The sequence below is a fragment of the Dryobates pubescens genome, chromosome 6 (genome assembly GCF_014839835.1).
Source record: "Dryobates pubescens isolate bDryPub1 chromosome 6, bDryPub1.pri, whole genome shotgun sequence".
Taxonomy (NCBI): domain Eukaryota; kingdom Metazoa; phylum Chordata; class Aves; order Piciformes; family Picidae; genus Dryobates; species Dryobates pubescens.
This window is the reverse complement of record NC_071617.1, coordinates 45,430,766-45,455,202: the sequence shown is the minus strand read 5'-3', so window position 1 is coordinate 45,455,202 and position 24,437 is coordinate 45,430,766. Positions and strand designations below refer to the sequence as shown.

At 48.8% G+C, this 24,437-nt stretch overlaps 1 protein-coding gene across 2 annotated transcripts in view; it reads left to right on the top strand.

Annotated features, from left to right (window-relative positions):
- The window catches only part of LOC104303713 (uncharacterized), a 60,848-nt gene extending 37,030 nt beyond the window's left edge, over window positions 1-23,818 (top strand). Inside the window, exons 4-5 of one of the 2 annotated variants that reach the window (XM_054162427.1) lie at window positions 6,986-7,036; window positions 22,883-23,818. In XM_054162427.1, coding sequence (XP_054018402.1) covers window positions 6,986-7,036; window positions 22,883-23,011 — 180 coding nt within the window. In that variant the 3' untranslated portion in view covers window positions 23,012-23,818. Of the gene's footprint in view, window positions 1-6,982; window positions 7,037-22,882 lie in introns of both variants that reach the window. The other variant, XM_009904383.2, reaches the window with a different exon arrangement.
- The last annotated feature ends 619 nt before the right edge of the window (window positions 23,819-24,437 follow it).

Genomic DNA, 24,437 nt, shown 5'->3' with positions numbered 1-24,437 from the left:
CCAAACTTGGCTCTGGTGGCTGGTAGGGAAGGAGATTAAGCAAGCTCCTTGGTCTCCAGTGACTTCTGTGAGGAGACAAGGGCTATGGGACAGTGTGCCCCTGGCCATCTTGGGATGCCAAGGGAGTGGGCTGGAGCTCACACATTGGTGTTGTCTCTGCTCTGGCATCTGCTTCACCTCCCTGATGCAAGAAGCATCTTCTTGAGGGCCCTTTAGCCCTCTGCTTGTTGGGCCATGGAGCTGCTTTACTACCTTGCTGTTACTGTTTTTCCTTATAGATATTGCATCACTGGATCATCAGCCTTCTGCTTGACTTGGAGTACAGCTTCTGCTCATAGTGTAACATTTAGCTGGCAGCCAGACACTAGTGGTACCCCCCAGCAATCAGTGCTGGGCCCCATCCTCTTTATCTTCATTGATAATCTGGATGAGGGGATTGAGTCAGTCATCAGCAAATTTGCAGATGACACCAAGCTTGGGGGCAGGAGTTGATCAGAGGGACCTTGACAGGCTGGACAGATGGGCAGAGTCCAATGGGATGGCATTCAACAAGTCCAAGTGCCAGGTGCTGCACTCTGGCCACAACAACCCCATGCAGAGCTACAGGCTGGGGTCAGAGTGGCTGGAGAGCTGCCAAACAGAAAGGGACCTGGGGGTGCTGATTGACAACTGCCTAAACATGAGCCAGCAGTGTGCCCAGGTAGCCAAGAAGGCCAATGGCATCCTGGCCTGCATCAGAAACAGTGTGTCCAAGCAGGAGCAGGGAAGCCATTGTGCCCCTGTACTCAGCACTGGTTAGGCCACCCCTTGAGTCCTGTGTCCAGTTCTGGGCCCCTCAGTTTAGGAAGGACATCGAGACACTTGAACGTGTCCAGAGAAGGGCAATGAGGCTGGGGAGAGGTCTTGAGCAAAAGTTCTACGAGGAGAGGCTGAGGGAGCTGGGGTTGTTTAGCCTGGAGAAGAGGAGGCTCAGGGGAGACCTCACTGCTCTCTACAACTCCCTGAAGGGAGGTTGTAGCCAGGTGGGGGTTGGTCTCTTCTCCCAGGCAACCAGCACCAGAACAAGAGGACACAGTCTCAAGCTGTGCCAGGGGAGGTTTAGGCTGGATGTTAGGAAGAAGCTCTTCACAGAAAGAGAGATTGGCCTTCGGAATGTGCTGCCCAGGGAGGTGGTGGAGTCACCATCACTGGAAGTGTTTAAAAAGAGACTGGGTGAGGCACTTGGTGCCATGCTTTAGTTGATTAGATGGTGTTGGATGATGGGTTGGACTTGATGATCTCACAGGTCTCTTCCAACCTGGTTAATTCTATTCCACTAATGTGAAAGCTGGTGTGTTGCACTGTACACTGTTTTAAGAGATTGTTCAAGCTCTCAAATATTTTAAAGTTAAGCTGTGGTGTCAGCCTCTAAAATGTTCACTGTTAGAGTTTGAAATATCTATTTTTGAACTGCAGTTATGTGACAAATCCTCCTTCTTGATGATTTCACTATTCCTTACATGAAGAATACTTGGATTTTGGTTGTTAATATATGTTACACGTGTGTGCACCACTTACTGTCTTGATTAGTTCAGAACAGCTCAAGTCAGTGTTGGAGGACTTGGAGCACTGCTGTTGAATTGGAGATGCCTCCTGAAGCAAGGCTGGACTGCAGAGCTGTATGCCAAGAAAAGCAAAGAGGTGGTTCAGCTGTGCTTCTAATGTGGTGTTTTGATGTGGCAGTGCTGTGGAGCAAAGCCACTCGTGCCACTTCAGGGGTTTATTATTGCATGTCTTTCAGTAAAGATCTAATCCTTGAAGTGATCATTTTGAGTCTCAACAAATTCTTTTGAATCCAGGTCCAGGATGGAGTGGGTCACTGGATTATGAGCAGAGAGTATTTGTATAACAGGAGGTGAGATTTGTGGGAGGGTTCTTACTCTGAACTGGGTCTGCTCTTTTCTGGATGTTTAACCTTAAAATGTTCCAATTCAGCCTTATTTCTGATTTGAGGCATAACTTTTGTGCCCTCAAAAAGACTTTCCACACTAAGTCATGTCATTTCCTCTTTTTAAGTAGAAGCCACTGCAGATCATGAAATAAACTTTCCTTAATACTACTAATAGTGCTCCCAAGCTGTAGGTTTCAGCTCTGATGCCAGTGGTTCTGTTGGACACCAGCAGGAGAGACCTTAATTGAAATAGGGAAGAGAGAGCACAGATGCTGCCACTTTCTTCCACTTCCTTTTGTGCAGGTGGAAGAAAATCTGAGAAACCAAACCCTAAGATTTATTCTTAGCTCTGCTGCTAATATTCTCCATGACCTTCAGCTAATCTCTGTTCTTCTCATCTTATGCCAGCTCCCAAAAAAATAAGGAAATACAACTGCCCTTCCAGCTTGACGTAGTAGTTAGGAATAATTCCAGGTTTACTAAACTGATTGTCAGCTTTCTTAGAGGCCATTCTCCCTGGCTTTAGGCTACTGCATGTCAGGTAGCCAAATAAATGTTATTTAATCTCTGCCTTGAATCTGTGCAAATAGGAGTCAATGAGTTGCTGCATCTCATGCCTGGCTTGTGACATGGAGGTCTCCAGAGAGAGTGAGGAGAGGCTGCTGTGGAAAGTCCCTGGCTGTTGCTAGGCAGTAGTGTGTTTTAGCTTCCCTATCCAAAAATCTGTACTCAGATTTGGCAAGGAAAGGGAGAACTGAGGGATGGAAAACCATACAAAGATGCTTGACTGAGTTTTTGTAAAGCAGAGAGCATGTGGCTGGAAGTAAGATGGAAGCAATTTGTTTAAATACAAAAGATTCTATAACTGGCCCTCTGTTCTCAGCTGCATGATCATTTGAATGGCTTTCTCTCTGCTTTGCCTCTCATGATGATCTTGGATCCTTATAGTGAAGCTAGAAGACTACAGCACAAACAGTCTTGCTCTGCTTCCAGTCTAAGTGGATGTAGGAAGTCCCAGTGTTTCCTCTGCTGAAGTTTATGCTCTAGTTCTACAGTCTGTGGATGAGGGGATGTCATGTTTCCATTTTACTGCTAAGTTCATCAAGCAGCATATCAGAGCTCACTTCAGTTCTGTAGGGTATCCTGCTCTTGCTGCACAGTGTGACCTCTTTGAAATATAGCAGTATTGTAAATAATGCTAAGATCCTTCTGTGATTAATGCTTATCGAAACAGCAGCATCAAAAGAGCACCTCTGTTCTGCCAGAAGCCCAGCATCTGGGGTACAGCTGAACTCTTGGCAGAGTATGCCTGGTTGTCCATCCACTCACAGGCTAGTTCAAACTTTTCACTTAGTCTTGGTTATAGTCTTGTAATTGCTGTTTCTGTTCTTTGTGCTTGACTAGAAAGCTAGGATGAGTAAATGTAAGGTCTTGCTGCCTCTGCTGATTTTCATCTGGGAAATGTTTTTTCTGTTGCACCCCAGCTGGAGGAACTGTGGAATGGACCTCCCTGGGCATTGGAACCTGCTGGATTGTACAGTAAAGGTGTTGTACTTGTCTCCCTGGCTAACAGACCTGTTGAAAAATGCTTTTCACTGTTCAGTAGAGGGCCCTGTTGTGCTGCTAAGGCAGGGAGGAATTTGGCGTCACTCCATCCTTGGAAACACATTTGAGGCACCAATGCAAAGCTCAGGCATACAGCAGACTGGAGAAGTTGAGAGTCTTGCCTGGAGTCATGCAGCTTGTAGTCAAACAGAATGTCCCACTGGAACAGGGCTCTTCCTCTGAAGGATGGAGCTTGAAATCCAGGCTTCTGATTTTTACTTTCATTTCTCAATCCTGCTTTGTCTTGTGCATTTCATGCCAGTAGTGAGCTTGAAGCTTAAGCTATCCAGTTTCCTTGTCCCCACCAGCCAACATTTCACAGCAATCTAGAAGAAAAGCTTAAGGAGAGATCAAATCTTCACAAGACCTCACAACTCCTCACTTTGCCCCTCCCTGCACCCCTGGGGTTTGTCAGCTCCACTAACTTCTCTCTGCTCCTCAGTCTTTTCATTGTGTGGCTGTGGCTGCCTCACTATGTGAGGCAGTAACCTCACGGTAAACACCAGCTTTACACTAACTGCCTTGCAGCCTGGCTGGGAATGGAGCCCCATGTTGTTTTGCAGGGATTCCCAGAGAGTTACTTAGTTGGACAGCATGGGCTTGGATTAGTTCAGTTCATCAGTTCCCTTTGTCTCCTCTCTGGTTTGTGCAAACACCTGTTGAGTCCTTTAGGTTAGAAACCTTGGTGCTGTGCTGACAGGGCAGCCTGTGCTATCAGGTCAGACCTGGGGGCAGAAGCATCAGACACTGCTACTCTGGAGCCCTTTGATGAATAACAAAGGCAGCATTAGGATTCACTTGCTAAAGGATTAAGAGGAAAAAATCAAAAATCCTTGCAGCATCTCCTTTCTTCCCCATGCATCCTTGGACAGTAAAATGCACTTTTCTCAGGCTCCAAACTACCCATGCACAACTTTCAAGATTTGCTGCAGTCCTCATCTCTTCTCCAGGCACTTATCAGCCTTTTGTGTCTATGTAGTTGTGTGTAGAAGTGGTGGCTGGGTCTCTGACTCCCTCTCCAAGTTTTGGGCAGCTGTGTGGTTTGGGACTGCGAAGACATGCTGGTGGGGTACAGAATGCCAGAAGGTGGTGGTGGAGTGGGCTTTCTCTCCCTTTTCCCTGGCAGTATGTGCTACTGGAAAAAGAATATATACTTCACCTGAACATTGGCCCAGAGAATGGTGGTGAATGGTGCCACATCCAGCTGGCAGCCAGGCACCAGTGGTGTGCCCCAGGGATCAGAGCTGGACCAAATCCTGTTCAATATCTTTATTGATGATCTGAATGAGGGGATTGAGTCCATCATCAGTAAATTTGTAGATGACACCAAGCTGGGGGCAGATGTTGATCTGTTAGAGCGTAGATGGGCTCTGCAGAGGAACCGTGACAGGCTGGACAGACGAGTGGAGTCCAAGGGCATGAGATTTAACACATCCAAGTGCCAGGTTCTACACATTGGCCACAACAACCCCATGCAGAGCTACAGACTGGGGTCAGAGTGGCTGGAGAACAACCAGGCAGAAAGGGACTTGGGGGTAGTGGTTGATAGTAGGCTGAACATAAGCCTGCAGTGTGCCCAGGTGGCCAAGAAGGCCAATGGCATCCTGGCCTGTATCAGGAATAGTGTGGCCAGCAGGAGCAGGGAAGTCATTGTGCCCTGTGCTCAGCACTGGTTAGGCCACACCTTCAGTCCTGTGTGCAGTTCTGGGCCCCTCAATTTAAGAAGGACATTGAGACTCTTGAATGTGTCCAGAGAAGGGCAATGAGGCTGGGGAGAGGCCCTGAGCACAGCCCTGTGAGGAGAGGCTGAGGGAGCTGGGGTTGTTTAGCCTGGAGAAGAGGAGGCTGAGGGGAGACCTTATTACTGTATACAACTACCTGAAGGGAGGTTGTAGCCAGGTGGGGGTTGGTCTCTTCTCCTAGGCACCCAGCACCAGAACAAGAGGACACAGTCTCAGGCTGCACCAGGGGAAGTACAGGCTAGATGTTAGGAAGAAGTTCTTCCCAGAAAGAGTGATTGGCCATTGGAATGTGCTGCCCAGGGAGGTGGTGGAGTCACCATCCCTGGAGGTGTTTAGGAAGAGACTGGATGGGGTGCTTGGTGCCAGTTGATTAAATGGTGTTGGGTGATAGGTTGGGCTTGATGATCTCAAAGGTCTTTTCCAGCCTGGTGAATTCTATTCAGGTTGGTGTTGGTTTTTTTTATTCTTCTGATTTTTTTGGGGGGGATTTTTTGTGTATTTGTTGTGGTTTGTTGTTTGTGTGAGTGGCTTTTTTGGGTGTTTTTGTTGTTTGAGTTCCCAGGCTGTAAATTGTTAGGGTCTAGCTGAGATTTGTGCTGCTCTTAGCCCACAGTGGAAGGACTCCCTTTACTGGGTTTTTAATTTGTATTCTACTGAAAAAAGAGCAGGAAGACAAGAAACAAAAGGGGAGAGGGAGGAGAAAGGTCTCACTGTTTACCACCCATGCTGGTAAAATGGTTGGATGTCTTTCCACAGGTTTTCTGTGTAAGGAACTTAATCTGGAAAACACTTCAGTTGCTTTCTTGAAACGTGGGAGGGGAGGTGTGTTTCTGCACTTCACACAACTTTCCACGTGAAAATGTGTAGAAAATAGGAGCTAGGAAAATCTGTTTCTTTAAAGAACTGATGGAGAAGTTTCTTCTGACACCTCCATCACCAGGTTTTTCACACTGAAGTATTTTTTTAATGGATAAATGGTTGTCTTAAAGTCTAGTTTTCCATTTTCAGTTGGTTTTCTTGAGGTTTTTTTTGACAGGAGAGAGTGATTTTATTCACTTGCCAGCTTTCAAAGTACTGCCTCAGAACTGGGATAGAGCTTTAACTCACCTGTTAGTTTATAATTCCACAGTAATTGCTGTTTTGTGTTTGCTGAGTTGTGTGGTTCATATGCTGTGACAACTTTAACTTCTCTTCCAGCCCGTGACAGGGTTTTAGGCCTGTGGGCCTTTTTACCTTGTGCTTTTGACCTTGTTTTTTAGTTCTAAATAAACATAATGACGATAACTGCAGAACAATGGGAGCATCCACATTCACAGCAAACAGATGATGATTTGTTTTCTTCATAAAAACAAGATCACCTCACCTGCTTTAGGGCAAAGTCTAACCACTAATTGACAGACATTAGGAAGAAACCTCCTTTTAGGCCTTTGTTCTATCCCTTTCTCTGTGGAATTGCTTGTATGTTATTTGAAAACATACAAAACATATTTCAGCCACTGCCAGAGGAGGGACTGCAGGTTGGGCAAGACAGTCTCAGGTTGATTACTTGATAGCCCACTCTGCTAATTCTTAGTCTTTCATATTTCACTTAAGCACTCATCCATCTTGTTTGCTAATTAAATTTTGATGAAAAGAGACTCCCTACAATGTCTTTCTGTTCCCTCATGCTACTGCTACTAATCCCTGGATTCTCCTTCTCTTTCAGAAGATGCTGCTCAAGAAGAATTGTGGAGCAAAGACTAGAGTTATTAAAATTCATGTAAGTTGCCCTTTTCTGGTGCAGTTCCTTCATCTTTCCACATAAGATTTTCCTTTAACATCTGTCCCCAGAAGATTATGGAGGTTTCCTGTGGCTTGAACAGATGTGTAACAAGTTGCTAGTCCAAAGTATAGACTGCAGTGGCAATTTAGTTTGCCTTTTCCATTTAGGAAACCATGGGTTCAAAGCTTTCCTGGAGTACAAGTCTACCTCCCCAGCTGTAAGCTCATACCAGCTATAAATAGCTGTCATTTCTATCCTTCTTGACCAAAGTGCTAATGTGAAGTAACAAGTGGTGGTCAGTAGGAGTGAAGAGGTATTGGTAGATAGCTGCAGAAACAGGTCTATAACTGCATGGTACTGTGGCATCTGCAGAACTGTATGGGATGTGGGACAGAATGGTTGCAGATGAGAGAAATGGATTGCATAGACAGTGGTGTAGGTTTGCTCAACTCTCTTGTTTGTGCTGCTGGCACCTCTAAGTCTTTCTCTTGGAGCACAAGCCCTGTGAGGAGAGGCTGAGGGAGCTGGGGTTGCTTAGCCTGGAGAAGAGGAGGCTCAGGGGAGACCTGATTGCTCTCTACAACTACCTGAAGGGAGGTTGTAGCCAGGTGGGGGTTGGTCTCTTCTCTCAGGCAACCAGCACCAGAGCAAGAGGACACAGTCTCAAGCTGCACCAGGGGAGGTTTAGGCTGCATGTTAGGAAGAAGTCCTTCATAGAAAGAGTGACCATTGAAATGTGCTGCCCAGGGAGGTGGTGGAGTCAGCATCACTGGAGGTGTTTAGGAAGAGACTGGATGGGGTGCTTGGTGCCATGGTTTAGTTGATTAGATGGTGTTGGATGATAGGTTGGACTTGATCTTGAAGGTCTCTTCCAACCTGGTTAATTCTAATTCTCTTCAGTATCCCCTCCCCTGACTCTTCAGCCAACCCTTGTCTCCTTTGTGGGTACCGTGGCTTGCTTTCAGTCAGTGCTGTGTCTCTCTCTGTGGGAGAGGTGTGTGTGATCTTGTGCACTACAGCCAGAACAAATTGTGGTCCACTAAGCCCCATAAGATTGTCCATGTTTGTGATGCAGAACCTAGAATAACACTAGGGTAAAGAAGACAGATGTCCTTGGTGATAAAACTGCTACTTTCATGGCAGCAATTATAGCTTTGCAAGAGGGATGAATGGCAGGATCCTTCAGGGTTTATAACTTGCCCAGTAGGAAATAGAATCACACAGAATTGTCAGGGTTGGAAGGGACCCCAAGGATCATCTAGTTCCAAGCCCTGCCTGCTGTGGGCAGCCCTCCACTAGTTCAGGTTGCCCTGAGCCATATCCCGCCTGGCCTTGAAAACATCCAGGGCTGGGGCTTCTACCACCTCTCTGGGCAACCCATTCCAGGGTCTCAAAATCCTTATGGGGAAGAACTTCTTCCTGACATCTAATCTAAATCTACCTTCCTCTAGCTGGGATCCATTCCCTGTAGTCCTATCACTACCTGACACCCTGACAAGTCCCTCATGAGCTTTCTTGTAGGGCCCCTAGAGATACTGAAGGCCACAATAAGGTCTCCTCAGAGCCTTCTCTTCTCCAGACTGAACACCCCCAACTGTCTCAGTCTATCCTCATAGGAGAGGTGCTCCAGCCCTCTGACCATTCTTGTGGTCCTTCTCTGGACACATTCCAGCACATCCATATCCCTCTTGTAATAGAGGCTCCAGAACTGCGTTTAGTACTCCAAGTGGGATCTTACAAGAGTGGAGTAGAGGGAGAGAATCACCTCCCTTGACCTGCTGGCTATGCTTCTCTTGATGCAGCCCAGGATGTGATTGGCTTTCTGGGCTGCAAGTGCACACTGAGAGCTCATGTTGAGCCTCTCGTCCACCAGCACCCCAAAGTCTTTTTCTTCAAAGCTGCTCTCAAGCCAGTCCCTGCCCAGCCTATATCAGTGACAGATGGAGGACCCTGCACTTGGTCTTGTTGAACCTCATGAGGTTGGCTTGTGCCACCTCTCCAGCCTGTCAAGGTCCCTCTGGATGGATCCCTTCCCTCCAGCCTGTCTGCTGCACCACACAGCTTGGTGTCATCAGCAAACCTGCTGAGGGTGCACTCAATGCCACTGTCCATGGCACTGACAAAGGCGTTGAACAAGACTGGTCCCAGGACTGATCCCTGAGGGACTCTGCTTGCCACTGGCCTCCACTGGGACATGGATCCATTGACAGCCACTCTTTGGATGCAGCCATCAGGCCAGTTCTTTATCCACTGAATGGTCCATCCATCAAACCCATCCTGCACCAGCTTTGAGACCAGGATGTGGTGCAGGACAGTGTCGAAGGCTTTGCTCAGGTCCACGTAACAGACGTTGTTTGCTCTCCCCTTGTCTATTAATGTTGTGATTTTGTCATAGAAGGCCACCAGGTTTGTCAGGCAGGATTTGCCCTTTATGAAGCCCTGCTGATTGTTCCAAATCAACTCTTTGTTATTCTTCTGCCTCAGCAGTGCCTCCAGGAGGATCTGCTCAATGGTCTCACCAGGCACAGAGGTGAGACTGACTGGCCTGTAGTTCCTTGGGTCATTCTTCTTTCTCTTTTTGACAATGGGAGTTATGTTTCCCCCTTTCCAGTCAGTGGGGACCTCCCTGGACTGCCAGGACTTTTGGAATAATAGAGGGTGGTTTAGTGACCTCATCCACCAGTTCCCTCTGTACCTGTGGGTGTAGCCTGTCAGGTCCCATGGACTTGTACGCTCTCAGGTTCTTCAGGTAGTCATGAACCTGATCTTCACTTACAATGGGCAGTTCCTTCTTCCAGCCCTGCCATTATCTTCTGAGATTTGGGGAGTGTGGCTGGAGCTCTTGCCAGTGAAGACTGAGGTAAAGAAGTCATTGAGAACCTCAGCCTTCTCCGTGTCACTTGTCACCTGTCCTGTTTCCTTTCTGAGGGGGCCTACACCTTCCTTAGTCTTCCTTTTACCATTAATGTACCCGTGGAAACTTTTGCTATTCCCTTTGATCTCCCTGGCTAGATTTAATTCTGTCTGAGCTTTAGCTTGTCTAAACAGCTCTCTTGATAATTGGGCAGCTTCCTTACATGGACCCCATTCTAGTTGTCCTTTCTTCCACTCCTTGTACAGTTTCTTGTTGTGTGACAGTGTGTCTAGGAGCTCCTTGCTCATCCAGACAGATCTCCTAACATTCTTTCCTGCCTGGTATACTTTGCTCCTTTTCACAGAGAAGGTGATCCTTGAATAGAGCCCAGGACAGCTGGTCCACCCTTCCCTCTAGGGCTTTGTCCCATGATACTTTGGCCAGCAGATCCCTGAAGCAATCAGTCTGCATGCCTAAAGTCCAGGGTCATAAGCTTGGAATACATCCTCCAAGGTGCCCTGAGGATCTTAAATTCTGGCACATCATGGTCACTGCAGCCAAGGCTGTCCCTGAGCCTCATATTGCTCACCAGCCCTTTCCTATTAGTGAGAACAAGAGCTAATGTATTTGTGTACCCAGAACTGCTGTTTATGGCTGTGCAGTTGGGTGCCCCTGCCTCTCACAGCATTTGTGGGTGAATTTGAAATCTGAGAGGAGGAGGAGCAGATAGGGTTGGCTGGAGTCTTATGCAGAGATGGGTAGTATTTCTCCAACTCTTTATATGCCCTCTGCTAGGGCACTTCAGTCCTGTGTTCCAGCAGTCTCCCAATGACCTGATACTTCTGATTAGACAATGAATCCTGATCTGTTATTCATTATCTAGTGCTTCTCTCTGGATTGCTTTCAGCAGAACTGTATTCTCCCATGTTCTGTGAGCTCTCTCTCCAGTCTGTGCCTGCTCTTTAGGCCTGCTGACAATATAATCCTGCTGCAATGTTTTAGAGCAACTTGTTTATCACCTTTCTTTACCCCTGCCCAATGTGCTTTTACTTCTTTTTCTGTGCGTCTCTAGGCTGCAGCTATTTCCAGTGCTTGGTCCCTAGAGTTTAAGCAATGCCTCAGTGGGGTGGCTTTCCCCTGGCACATTGAGCTCATTACTGTGGCTTACTCTGGTGCCCCTGAAGAATCTAAGAGGCAGAATTATCCCTTTGCTGCCTACTGAGCCCATGTCAGTGTATACCAAAATAAACCATGGAAACTGAGAGCACACCTTTCTGACAGAGGGCACAGAACCCACGCCTCTCTGGCCAGCCTTGCCCATCTGGGACAGCACATCCATACCTGAGGTGCTTGTGTGCTTTCCATGACAATAGCATATGGTACTTCATAGTCAATTGTTCGTCATGGTTCAGAGCTGTTAGGTAAAAGAAGCATTTTTGCCTCTATTTATTCAAATGAGTGTTCACTTTTGTGTATTCAGCTTGGAAAGGAGGCAGCAGGTCCTTGCCAAAGTGCCTCCGCTCTGGAAGCAACTGAAGAGGGGCCAGTACTTCTGAAAGATGATGTTGTGCTCTCATCATATAAAGGGAAACTTCAGCCCAGCCAGTAAGACATGCTTGGCACAGAGTTCCTTCTCTGTTGCCCAGCAGCAGGACAAGAGGTAACTGGCACAAGTTGAAACACAAAATTCAGGTTGCCCAGAGAAATGGTGGAGTCTTTATCCATGGAGATATACCAGGACATTGTCTTGGGCAACATGTTTTTGCTGACCCTGCTCTGAGCGGGGCGGGGGTGACCTAAACTGCTTGTAGAGGTGCCTGCTAATGTCAACTGTTCTGTGATTTCTGGCTCTTGTCCAGCACTCAGTAATGGATTTGTAGCACACCAGCAGCCTTAGCTCGCTTGGGAGGGCCATTCTGAGGCCCTGCTGGATGTGGCTTTTTGGAAAGAATGACAGCAGTAGGCAAGGTGAGAAGTGTGGCTTTCTGTTGCTGAGGCTCAGAGGTGGTGGAGTCACCATCATTGGAGGTGTTCAGGAGGAGCCTTGATAGGGTGCTTGGTTGCATGGTTTAGTTGATTAGGTGGTGTTGGATGATAGGTTGGACATGATGATCTTGAAGGTCTCTTCCAACCTGGTCTATTCTATTCTACCTGTATTCAATCCATTAGCTCTCCCTGCAGACCTCCTGAAGGCTGGGCTGTGATTAAGGAGGAGATAAGTACCCTGTTTATTGCTCTCATGATACTTCTCTACTTTCTTCTGACAGTTTTCACCCTGCAGTTGTGCAGTGCCTTGTAAATGTACGTGGGATCCCCCTGCCCTGTCCCCTCAGGATGTGTTAGGAGGAGAGCCCCCTCCAGCAATGCAGCTCTCATGGCTTGGTTTTTGATATTTCTGCTGGCATGACTCACACCTCTCCTGGGGCAGACTCCAATTAGCATGTGGCTTAGCCATTCCACGAGGAGCTCGTTAGTATAGTGCCAAGCCAGATGTCTTTAGTTCATGGCAGCACCTGGCCCGTTGGTGCATCAAAGGTGCTGGTGTCTGCTGCATGAGGAGCTAAAAAAGCAGTTAAAGAAAAGCGACATGGGATCAGTGTTGGGGTTTTTACCATTGTGGTGAGGGTGGAAGAAAAGAGGACAGACCTCTCATAGCAGATGGGTTGATGAGCTCTTACAGTAGGAACCAGTCACCTGTGTGTCTGAACAGGAAGCATTGTTTGCTCGTAGTGCTGTAGCTCTGAGAAGCCCTGATGCATGAGCGCTTCTGTTTCAGCAGAGGCGAAGAGCGTGCAGCCACTTCCTGAGGTGGGCAGTGATATCCAGACAGTGTAAAGCTGATCAGAGGCACAGTGAGTGAATTGATAGGAGGAGCAGGCAGGATAGGAGGAGCAGGCAGTCTCTGAAGCAAGGAGTTCTGCTTTGTCCCCCTGTTTCTTGTGCTGCTGAATAGCTTGAAGGCGAAAGGATCAATCTTATTCTCCCCTGGATGAGGCAGACGATGACCTACTAGTAACAGCAGTGGAACATGTTCACACTGTTCTTGCTGAGCAGAGTGTCTAATGGATTTAACACAGATTTAGGAGGGGCAGGTCCTGCCTGACCAACCTGATGTCTTCCTATGACCAGGTGACTGCCTGGTGGATGTGGGGCAGGCTGTGGATGTAGTCTGCCTGGACTTCAGCAAGGCCTTTGACACTGTCCCGCACAGCAAACTCCTGGCCAAGCTGTCAGCTCCTGGCTTGGACAGCAGCACTCTGAGCTGGGTTAGGAACTGGCTGGAGGGCTGATCCCAGAGAGTGGTGCTGAATGGTGCCGCAGCCAGGCACTAGTGGATCAGTGCTGGACCAAATCCTGTTCAATATCTTTATTGATGATCTGGATGAGGGGATTGAGTCCATCATCAGTAAATTTGCAGATGACACTAAGCTGAGGGCAGCTGTTGATCTGTTAGAGGGTAGGAGAGCTCTGCAGAGGGACCTTGACAGGCTGGACAGATGGGCAGAGGCCAAGGGCAGGAGATTGAACACATTCAAATGCTAGGTTGTACACATTGGCCACAACAACCCCATGCGGTGCTGCAGGCTGGGGGCAGAGTGGCTGGAGAGCAGCCAGGCAGAAAGGGACCTGGGGGTACTGGTTGATAGTAGGCTGAACATGAGCCAGTAGTGTGCCCAGGTGGCCAAGAATGCCAATGGCATTCTGGCCTGCGTCAGGGATAGTGTGGCCAGCAGGAGCAGGGAGGTCATTGTGCCCTGTACTCAGCACTGGTTAGGCCACACCTTGAGTCCTGTGTCCAGTTCTGGGCCCCTCAGTTTAGGAGAGATATTGAGATGCCATAAAGCTGGGGAGGGGTTTGGAGCACAGCCCTGTGAGGAGCAGCTGAGAGAGGTTGGGTTGCTTAGCCTGAAGAAGAGGAGGCTCAGGGGAGACCTTGTCATCTGCAACTACCTGAAGTTGTAGCCAGGTGGGGGTTGATCAGAGCAAGAGGACACAGTCTCAAGCTGTACCAGGAGAGGTTTAGGCTGGATGACAGTGTGGTGGTGAGAGAAAGTTCAGTTCTCTGCCCCCCCCTGCCAAAGAAACCATGGCTAACTCAGTTGGAGGAGCAGAAATGGGTAAGAGCTGTATTTACAAGCAGGATGAAATGCAGATGGTTGTATATACAATATTTACAGAAATATACAGCAAAGAGCGTAATACAGAACAAAACTCCCTCCTGCAGCCAGGAGGGTACCCCCCCTGTACCCCCTCTCTCCCCCTACCTCCCTTTTTTCCCAAAAAGGGTTAGAGAGAGAGAAAGAAAAGGTAATTATTAAGGAGGAAATTCTGTTAGCTCAAAGCGCATGCAAGAATTAGTTTCTTACCTGTTAGTTCAAGGTTAACTCTGTCCACAGGGCTGTTGCTCAGAGAGAGACTGGAACAGACAGGCTGAAAAAGACAGACTGAGAGTGAGATTCAAACTGAACTAAAACTTAAAGTTGCATTCTACCAATGAAATTCGTCTAGAATATCTTGTTTTCATTATTTCACCAAAACATTCAGCCAGAGTGTTCCAGCAACTGTCCCTTTCTTAAAGGCACAGCCTCAGTCACAGTCGGGAAGAAGTTCTTCACAGAAAGAGAGATTGGCCTTTGGAATGTGCTGCCCAGGGAGGTGGTGGAGTCACTGTCCTTGGAGGTGTTTAAAAGAAGACTAGATGAGGCAGTCAGTGCCATGGTTTAATTGATTAGAATGTAATGGGTAATGGGTGAAGGTCTTTTCCAACCTGGCTAATTTTGTGATTCTGTGAGCCTGATTTAAAAGAAGGTGGGGTTGCAGAAGGGTAGAAAGGAGATGAGAACTGAGGTGCAGCACAGTGACAGGTTGTTTCTGGGACAGCCCTCTGTGGTGGTGGCTGTGGATGGTAGTACTATGAGTCAAGCAGCTGGAAAATGGCAAGGCATGTTTTATAGAGGAGGACAGATTTGGTGACATCCTGGGTGATGGAGCAGAGGGAGAGGGGTAGGGTATGGCAGAGAGTCACACCAACTCTGCCACCTTTTTCTGGCAAGGTTTTAGTCTTGAGCTGGCAGGTCGGGGTGGCTTTTACCATTGCATCCAGGCCTCCTGCGATTTATTCCTGCTCCCCTTTGTTCACGTGCCTGTGGGAACCTGGCACAAATTCTCTCTCCCTGTCCCCAGAGCTGTAATCCTCTTTTCCCACACACCTCTCCCATAATGCACCCACCTCCTGTACTTGGCTTCCATGGCAGGGGTGGTTTGTCCAGAGGCAAGTGCACTGTGTCTGCATGCCCACAGCCTGCTCATGCTCATGAGTAATTAGTACTCACTTTGCACTTTTAATTTGGGTTCCCTCTAAGTTGGAAGCAGCATGCTGCTCTGTGCTAGCCTGCCTGCCTGGAGGGAATTGTGTGCTGTTAACCAAACTGGAAGCTGCACATACCCAAATGTGCTCCACGTGCTGGCTTAGTGAGCAGTGTGACATCCAAGTTCCTGGCTCAAAGGGAGGACTGAGAGGGCAGCTGGCTATGATCTCTTTGGAAGGAGGGTGTTCTGGCCACACAGGGAGGCTTGGAAAGGGGTAAGTGAGGAGGAAGGAGAAGACAAGGTAGTGTCATTTGTGTACAGACCAAAACTGCTGAGCACTCCACTTGGATGTAGTGGAGGGACTTAGAGTGAGATCGTGCCTGCTTGGAGCTCTTCTTGTGCCTGTTCATCTTCCTGCTATCAGGCACATGCAGACCCTGTGGTGTGTGCAGGAACTGCTGCAGCTGTGTGCAGGGAAGCACAGGCTATTTTGTTTCAGAAAGAGAAAGCAAAACCTAGACACAGCCTGTTAGTAGAGGGATATGGGTTCATTTACTTGTTAGGATTTGAGGTCTTCAGAGCATGATCTTCACTGGGATGGCAGAGCAGCGAGTTCCTCAAGCTGGCTAGGGAGTGCTGGCAAAACCTGCCCCTCTGCATGTTCCATCTGCCCCCTTTTCATCCTGCAGTCTCCTTTCTTCAGATTGTCAGGCAGGCAGAATCAAAGCCTGCAGTCAGCTTGCACAAAGACTCATCTCAAAGATGTGTAAGAGAGACGAAAAGCAAAGCTTACCATGCTGGTGCCAGCAAGGACCCGTAGCTGAAACTGACCTATCTGTGCTTTTGGGCAAGTGACCAGCCAGCGTATGCCAGGCCCTTTGAAGTACTTTCCAAAGAAGTTGTGTGTTGGCTGTCTGGTAGCACCTCTCTGAGCCTGGTAGTTGCCATCTGACAGCTCTGCACACATTTGCAAATGTTTGATAGATTTTTATTTATCCCCCCCGCCCTTCCAGAGCAAGGATATGTTTGTTACTGTTGAACTGCTGTTTGTATTGTGGTTACATAGAAGGAAGTGAGTGTTATGCAGCCTTACTATGGTGGAGAAGAACAGGCCTTTTAGCCTTTGTCCCAGTTTGAGGCAGACTCTCCCTTGCCTCCCACCGGGGCAGCAGAATGAGACTCAGACAAATGGATTGCGGAGATGATGGAAAGCTTAAATGGAAAAGCAGAGAGTGTTTTACAGAGAACTACAAGCACAGTGACAAGAGTGCCCAAGGTATACTCAAAAGCATCCCAGCGTTTCCCTTCTCCCTACCTGAGGGCATACCCAAAACCCCCAGGGCTCTTTCTCCCCCCCCCTCCACTGTTAGGCTAATCTCAGCTGGCCAGATCTGAGATTGCCCTTCCCACTTCTTCTTCTGGCATTAGGCCTAGCCAGGCCCAAGAGGCCTTGAGATAACTCTCCTTCCATTACCAGCTAGAGTGCGTCTCCCACAGGAGCAGTAAGGGAAGAAAGAGGAAGTGTGAGACCTTGCTGATAGATTGATAGGGAGCAGGACATTATGGGTATGGAATACACAGCTTCCCGTGTCCAGCCACTGGGCTGGACACCCGGGGCACCAGAGGTGCAACCTGTATGGCAGCAGCAGCAGGGCACCCAGCCCAAACTGCCACATCCTTTTAGGGGGAAGAGTGAGGGAGAACATGGAAAAACAGTGCTAAATGTAAAGCTTTGTTTTTCCTGACACCCCCAGCATTTGGAGTTGATCTTGCCTTTTCTTGGAAGAGAAGGCAGAAGAGAAGCCTTTAAAACATTCTGTGGTGGCCCTGTCTCTTAGCTGTCCCCTGAAGTTAAACTGCACATAAGCCTAGAGCTGGAGGAGATATTTTCAGGAGGAAAGGGTTTGCTCTTGCAAAGTTACTCTTTGAGCTGCTCGAGGTCTGTGACCAGAATAAATTGTCTGAGGCCCTACTGGAGTTAATGAAGAAGCTGTTAAATGTGAATTGCTGCTTAACTGGAGGAGCTGGTCCTGCTTGTTAGCCACTGTTTCTTGAAAACTGCCTGAAGTAATGCTGTAATTGAAAGGAAATCACCCCTCATCAGAAGGTCACAACACCTAGGTGCTAATTAGTTTGAGTTAGACTGCACAGAGAAACCAGAGCACAGGTGATGTGGATTAGTTGGTCAGGGCTGTCTGAAATCACAGAAGTAGCTGGGAGCATTGTGGTGGTTCAAGCCTTAACTGGGAGTTAAGAGCTCAGATGGGAGCAAGGCTGAGAATCCCTCCCCTGCTCCCCCCTCCTCCCTCCCAACAGAGAGGGGAAAAAAAGAGGAAAGGGAAGGAGCAAATCCACCACGCAATAATTTGGAGTCAGCCTGGAAGTAGAGAGGTAAAGAGTTTTCTTTAAACTATATATATCTATAAGAATAACAGGTAAGGTTCATAAGGGCATGGAACAAGGACGGATGGGTGGGGGGAAAAAAACCAAGCATACGAAACCAGTCTCTCTCTGAAGAGGCATGGAGCAGCAGGGAGAAGGATCAGGCCCGAACACGTGGCAGAGGAGCAGGAGGGCAGCCACAGTAGCTCTCATCCAGGAGAGGCAGGATCCAAAAGGAAACCTAATAGCTGCAATGTCCTGCTTTTTATACCCTAGCTGGGTAGGGAGCAGGGAGTGGAACAGGCTCAGTTTCCCAGGGGGGGAAATGCCCTGCAGGGAGGGCAAAGCACTCGCAAGCCCTCCACCCTGCTTTGTTTCTTTTCAGAACGGGCGTTAACCCACCACACGCAGGCATGAAGGTCCCCTTCCCTTGCTTACAGCTGATGGTTTCACACATCAAAGTTCAAGTGTCACTGGTTCCTTTTCTAACCACCTGGTAGGAGTGAGTGGAAGGAGAATAGAATAGAATTAACCAGGTTGGAAGAGACCTCTGAGATTGAGTCCAACCTATCATCCAACACCATCTAATCAACTAAACCATGGCACCAAGCACCCCATCCAGTCTCTTCCTAAACACCTCCAGTGATGCTGACTCCACCACCTCCCTGGGCAGCACATTCCAATGGCCAATCTCTCTATGAAGAACTTCTTCCTAACATCCAGCCTAAACCTCCCCTGGCACAGCTTGAGACTGTGTCCTCTTGCTCTGGTGCTGGTTGCCTGGGAGAAGACACCAACCCTCACCTGGCTACAACCTCCCTTCAGGGAGCTGGAGGCAGCACTAAGGTCTCCCCTGAGCCTCCTCTTCTCCAAGCTAAGCAACTCCAGCTCCCTCAGCCTCTCCTCATAGGGCTGTGCTCCAGACCCCTCCCCAGCTTTGCTGCCCTTCTCTGGACACCTTCCAGCAATTCAACATCTTTCCTAAACTGAGGGGCCCAGAACTGGGCACAGGACTCCAGGTGTGGCCTAAGCAGTGCTGATTTATTTGAATCATGCCATGATATTAGAACTCTTCTGAAAGACTGCCAAAGAGTATTAAGCAGGGTTTAGTTCTATATTGCCCCTCAGACACCACTCTCTTCTAAAACATTGTGTTAGGCAACTTCATTTCCACCCTCCTGTGAGGGTGGAACTCAATTCAAGATAGATGTTGAGGTGCTTGAACATGTCCAGAGAAGCAACAAAGCTGGGGAGGGGTTTGGAGCACAGCCCTATGAGGAGAGGCTGAGGGAGCTGGGGTTGCTTAGCCTGGAGAAGAGGAGGCTCAGGGGAGACCTTCTTGCTGTCTCCAGCTCCCTGAAGGGAGGTTGTAGCCAGGTGAGGGTTGGTCTCTTCTCCCAGGCAACCAGCACCAGAGCAAGAGGACACAGTCTCAAGCAGTGTAGGGTGAAGTTTAGGCTGGATCTTAGATGTTCTTCACAGAAAGAGAGATTGTCCATTGGAATGTGCTGCCCAGGGTGGTGGTGGGGTTGGTGTCTCTGGAGGTGTTTAGGAAGAGACTGGGTGAGGCACTCAGTGCCATGGTCTAGTTGATTAATTAGGGTTGGGTGATAGGTTGGGCTTGATCTTGGAGGTCTCTTCCAACCTGTGACTGATTCTGTGATTCTCTGCTTTGAGTTACAATGTAAATGAACTAGGTGTGTATGAAGAGGGCCACCTCTCCTTGTGATTCACAAGTCAGGAGGTCTGTGCATGCCCAGAGGGATGTGGACAAGTAACTGGATGAGTGCATGTATACTGGGGAAGAGCAAGAGGCATCTGAGAGCAGGTGAGCATGTGCCAAGTGAATGTGGTGGTGTGTGACAGTGTGCATCCAGGCATGTGTCCTCCTGCCAGCTGCTGTGTGCTTGTGTCTCATGTATTCACTGGAGGATGGCCTTACTTAACAAACTGAGGGCTTTAGTTAATGATTGCCATTAGTGCAGGGCCCATCTTAGGCTCCATTTTGTGTGAACTACACAGCTGCCCAGAAGCCATTAGAGAGAACACATTGGCCTTTCATGTCAAGCATGAACTGTTTGCTTCAAGGAGTCTTTGCCGGTGCCAGCCTGGGGTTGCTCATCAGGGGCTGTCAGGCAGGTTTGTGGCAAGCCTTCTGGAGGCCTGCTCCAGCAGCAGCAACACTAATGGCCTTCCTTAGTCAAAGCACCATAGGCTGGTGCTAGGCACCCAGGAGGAAGGGCAGGCCAGCTAGGACACTTGTCCAGATTACAGGGAGGCAGCTGGTCCAAGCAACTGGGTGGGAGGAATGTGTTTCCTTGTCTGGCAGACAGCCCTAGCCATCTTCTTTCTGGCAGTACATCTATAGAGCTTTGCCTTGTGCTTCTCGTCAGAGCCAGACCACCACATGCTGTGATCCCAAACGGCATTGTGGACTAAGCCAAATCAAGCCTGGTCATCCCTAGAGCAGGTTATGAGCTCCAGACAAAACATGCTCTTCCTCAAGAAGAGAGTGGAGTGTCTTGGTGCTGGTACTCCTGCTCTCCTCCATCAAGACCCCTAGCCAAGGAGCTGCTCTGTAAGTTGTGGAGTTATGTGCAAGACCTGTGCTGCCCAGGGTTATAAATGCCTGCAGATTGGGCTGGGTGTTCCCATGAATGAGAGCAGTTGCATAGGTGCCTCTCCTATCACTGCCTACAATTGGACACGGGGCCCCTCTCACCCTGCCTTTGCATGCTGTTTTGGCTGCCCAGTTGAAAGCCAGCCATTGTCTTGGGGCCACTTGAGAGGTGCCATGATGAAAAGGCAGGACTGGGTGCAGTTTGAGCCTTACTTGCAGCTGCCTGACCACTCATGAATCCCTGCACCTTCTGTCTTCTCATGTTCCATGTCCTTCACCTCAGCCCTTGTTTTGTGGCCTTCCCACTTGTGGTGTCCTGGGAAGGCACTCTTCCCCACACTTTGGCCCCAGAAGAGGGCTCAGAGAGAAACCCCAAGCCACCTTCTCACCCAAAGCTTAGTGAGCTTTGTGGGTGACTTTTGTCTGTTCTCTGAACCTGTCTTTCTGCAGCATCTTCTCCATCTGCCATCCACCAGAAATTAACTGCTTCAGCTGCCTTCCCTAATCCTGTCTGGCATTTCAAAGTGGAGGGGACTGCCAGGTTCTTTGTTCCCATTCCCTCTTGGCACTGGCAGGGGACCTTCTCTGCTCTGAAGAAGGACAATTGTGCTGATTTATTCTGTCCCTTAGCTTTGAATAGGGGTTGCTATGTTACCCTCCAGCTCTGAGGCTTGCCAGAGCACACACCATGTATAACCCCACAGCAGGTGGCTATTGAGTAAAGGCCCTTAAATCTGCCTTTCTTGTTTCTTATGCTGCTGGCCAAGGTGTCAGGGGGATGTGGCAGGGCATGATTGCTGGCTGAAACTCCAGCCACAGCTTGATGCCAAGCACCATGTTGGCATTTTCCATTTTCAAATGCCCATCTTAATTTGCAGAGGATGTACCTACTAGGCAGCACCATGCTGCCCACACTGGCTTTTAGAAAGGCCCTGATATGAGAGGCTGTCCCATGGGCCTCAGCTATGACCAAGATCCTGGAGCTAGAGGCTTCCAGATCCTGCTGCAGACAGTGCAGTGCCCAGAACCTGGCTTGGACACTTCTGTGGCTGTCTAATTTGGTGTGACAGTTTGGGTGCCCCTGACTATTTGTGCAGCTTTCTGGGGAGAGTTGCATGTGCTTGTCCTGTGGTGACACGTCAAAATTCAGCTAGGACAGAGGCAAAATATCACCCTGCAGTGTGATTGCAGCTGTTTGATAGACTTGGCTTGGATGAACTTCTGTCTTAGAAGAGACCACAGAATTGGTAACTGTTTCTGAAAAGCCCATTTTCCTGAGGAACAATTCCTTAGTGCAGCCTGAGCGAGTGAAACCATGGACCTTGATGGAGAAGAGGCACCAGGGAGGTGCAAAACACCAGAGCCCAGGCCAGATCCCTTACTGTGTTATTTTCTTTGCTTTCTAACACCATGAAAACAGTAGTAAAGCCCTTCCCAGCAGTGATGGGAATGGAGTGAGGGGAGGGGGCATCTGCATACATGTCAGAGGTGCTGAACTTCCCGGCGTGTGGCACTCAGTGGGTCCCCTGTTCCTGAGGAATGAACTCATGCAGGATCATGACTGCTCTGAATGAATACTCTGCTGGCCCACAGGGCAGTGAGAATACCTCTCCTGGCCAAAGAGTGTCTGTGAAACAACTGCCCAGCTGCTGCTTCTGCTTGCCTAAGGAAAGAAACAAAGCAAAGTTCGTAATAAATAGAAGGAAAAGCCTTTGGAATCACTTCTTTTGCTCTTTGTTTGCTCTGGGATCCACAGGTCCCAGCACAGCCTCGTGGGGAGTGACATTTCTGTCCTGTCATGCAATGCAGGGAGTGCATGGGCATTTCTGGTCTCCTTACCCTGGATCTGCTCTGGCCATGCTGTGAACACTGGGAGCAAAAGAGGAGAGGGCTGACTTTAGTAGCCATGGTACAAACCAGGCTCTAAGGCTGGTGGGTAGGGTCTTTTCCTCTAAGCATCTCTCAGCCATTCCTCATTGAACTGTGGAGTCTGGAGCCAGAAATCTGGAGGGTTTCAGTGTGTCTGGGGCTTTAAGGAGGGGTGATTTTTGAGTCCTAACTGGAAAACTGTTGAGAAATTGTCTCTGAAGACTCATTCTTCAGTCCTATGTGGTTTATCTCCCTGCTCTAAAGGTGTAGTAGATCCTTCTTCAAGGCCAAGTGGATCCAAATTCAGCTTTCCATGTGATAGCTTCTGGCAGTGATGCTGTTCTGACTCTGGGACTCTGTGTCATGGATACTGGCTGCAGATGCCAGGGGTCCTGGTTGTGTGGACCCCAGGGGTCTCAGTCTTGGGATTATTTTTTTTTCTCTTGAGGGGTAGAGGCAAGGATAGGATAGAATAGAATTAACCAGGGTGGAAGAGACCTTTGAGATCGAGTCCAACCTATCACCCAACACCGTCTAATCAACTAAACCGTGGCACCAAGTGCCTCATCCACTCTCTTTTTAAACACCTCCAGTGATGGTGACTCCACCACCTCCCTGGGCAGCACATTGCAGTGAGCAGAGCACTTCACTGCTTGTGTTAGTGGCCTTTGGGAAGCACAAGCAAAACTGTCCATGTCAGGAGGTGTAATTGTACCAGAGGGAGATGCGACAAGCACTTGAGGCAAGAACTCTGCTGTTTGCAGCGTGTATGAGCGCTGACTTTGTCCTTCTTTTCATCCCCCTGCAGAGCATCAGCGGAGGCTGCCCTCCACCCCACTTTGTGTATGATCCATCCACCTTTGCCTTCCGGTCCCTCAGCACCTTGAAGCCGCTGAGTCCGATCGCTCCAGTGGAAGAGCCGTCGTGTGCCTACTGAAGGAGTTTCTCCAAAGAACTCAGGAACTGTCGACCCAACCCCCTGCCTGGCATGGAAAAGGGGAGGTGGTGATACTCCAGGGGATTGACAGAGGAGGGGACAGTGACACATCTCTGCAGCACAGCTTCCCTGGCAGCAGGAAGCCTATGGCTTTGCAGCAGTGCCTGTTTTCATAGCCTTGCCATATGGAATAGTGGCAAAGGGAGAGATTTTTTGTCTTTCAGAGCAAAGCAAACCAGGCAGGTACACAAACTAACCAGAAGGGCAGCTGCCAAGGCAGTGTCAAACACAGGGATGGTGGTAGTTGAGGATATCGTTGAGGGGTTCAGGGGCCAGCATGGCCTCCATGGCAGCAGGGATGAGTCATCAGGATGTGAAATCAAGTTCAGTCAGTTTCCTAAGACCACCTGGGTCTGCAGCGCTTTGCTACAGACCTGACACTTCTCCCACTCAGAATTGAGCTTGGGAGCAGAGACAGAAGCTGTATAGTTCTGCCTGCAGTGCAAGAAGACCCTTGTCTGAGATTGTGATAATGGTATTCACTTCAGGCCTTCTTGAGAGGAAGACTCTGGGAGAGGGAGGTGGGAGGAGGTAACTGGCTCACCTGGCTGCATGTTCCAGCTGGTCTGCTAGCAGCTCAGTGATAGGCCTCCCTTGCCAATCCCATCTTAGAGGGTGAGCTTCCCACTGTAGGTCAGGGGTTAGAATTCAGTTTTAGAGGGGAAGATCTGTGTTCAGACATCCAAAAAAATGCAGCAGCCACCCTCGATTCTCAGCATCATCAGAGAGAACTTGGGGATAACTGTGCTCTTGGACCTTCTCTCTGCTGAGGCTGTGTTCTGGGATAGCATTGTCCCAATACTCTGCCTCCCTAACACAACTCTGAAGGTAACTGGTATCACCAAACTCAATCAAATGTAATGCCTCCAGCAAGCTTTCCACTCTCCTGTTATGCTGGCTATTGAATTCAGGTAGACTATTCCTGTATCAGTGGAACAGTATCCCAGATGGAGCATGGAGTGGGAGAAAGAGGTCTCTTTTGTTGGCCCCCTGTTGGTGGAAGAAACAGGAAGGGAGTTTGTATGTGTTTTGTGCTGCAAGGCAACAGCTAGAAGTAGAACAAGCTCTAACCTCTCTTGGTAAGGCAGAGGATGAAGGCATTTCCCTTTGCTGCACCTGGTGGAAAGAGCAACACGTGTCTAGATGTTCTCCACTTTGAGCTTGTATCTCACTGAGTGGAAGGCAGGAGCAAGTAGTTTACTTCTTGTCTATGAGTAAGATAAATTTATATATGTGTGTGGTTTTTTTTAATGTTTGCTCCAGTGTTGGAGGTCTTTAGTGCCACCTTTTGGACGAGACCAATGTTCAGGCCAGCTGCCAAGAGGAGGCCACACAGTGAACCACTATTCACTGGTGCTTTTTGGGC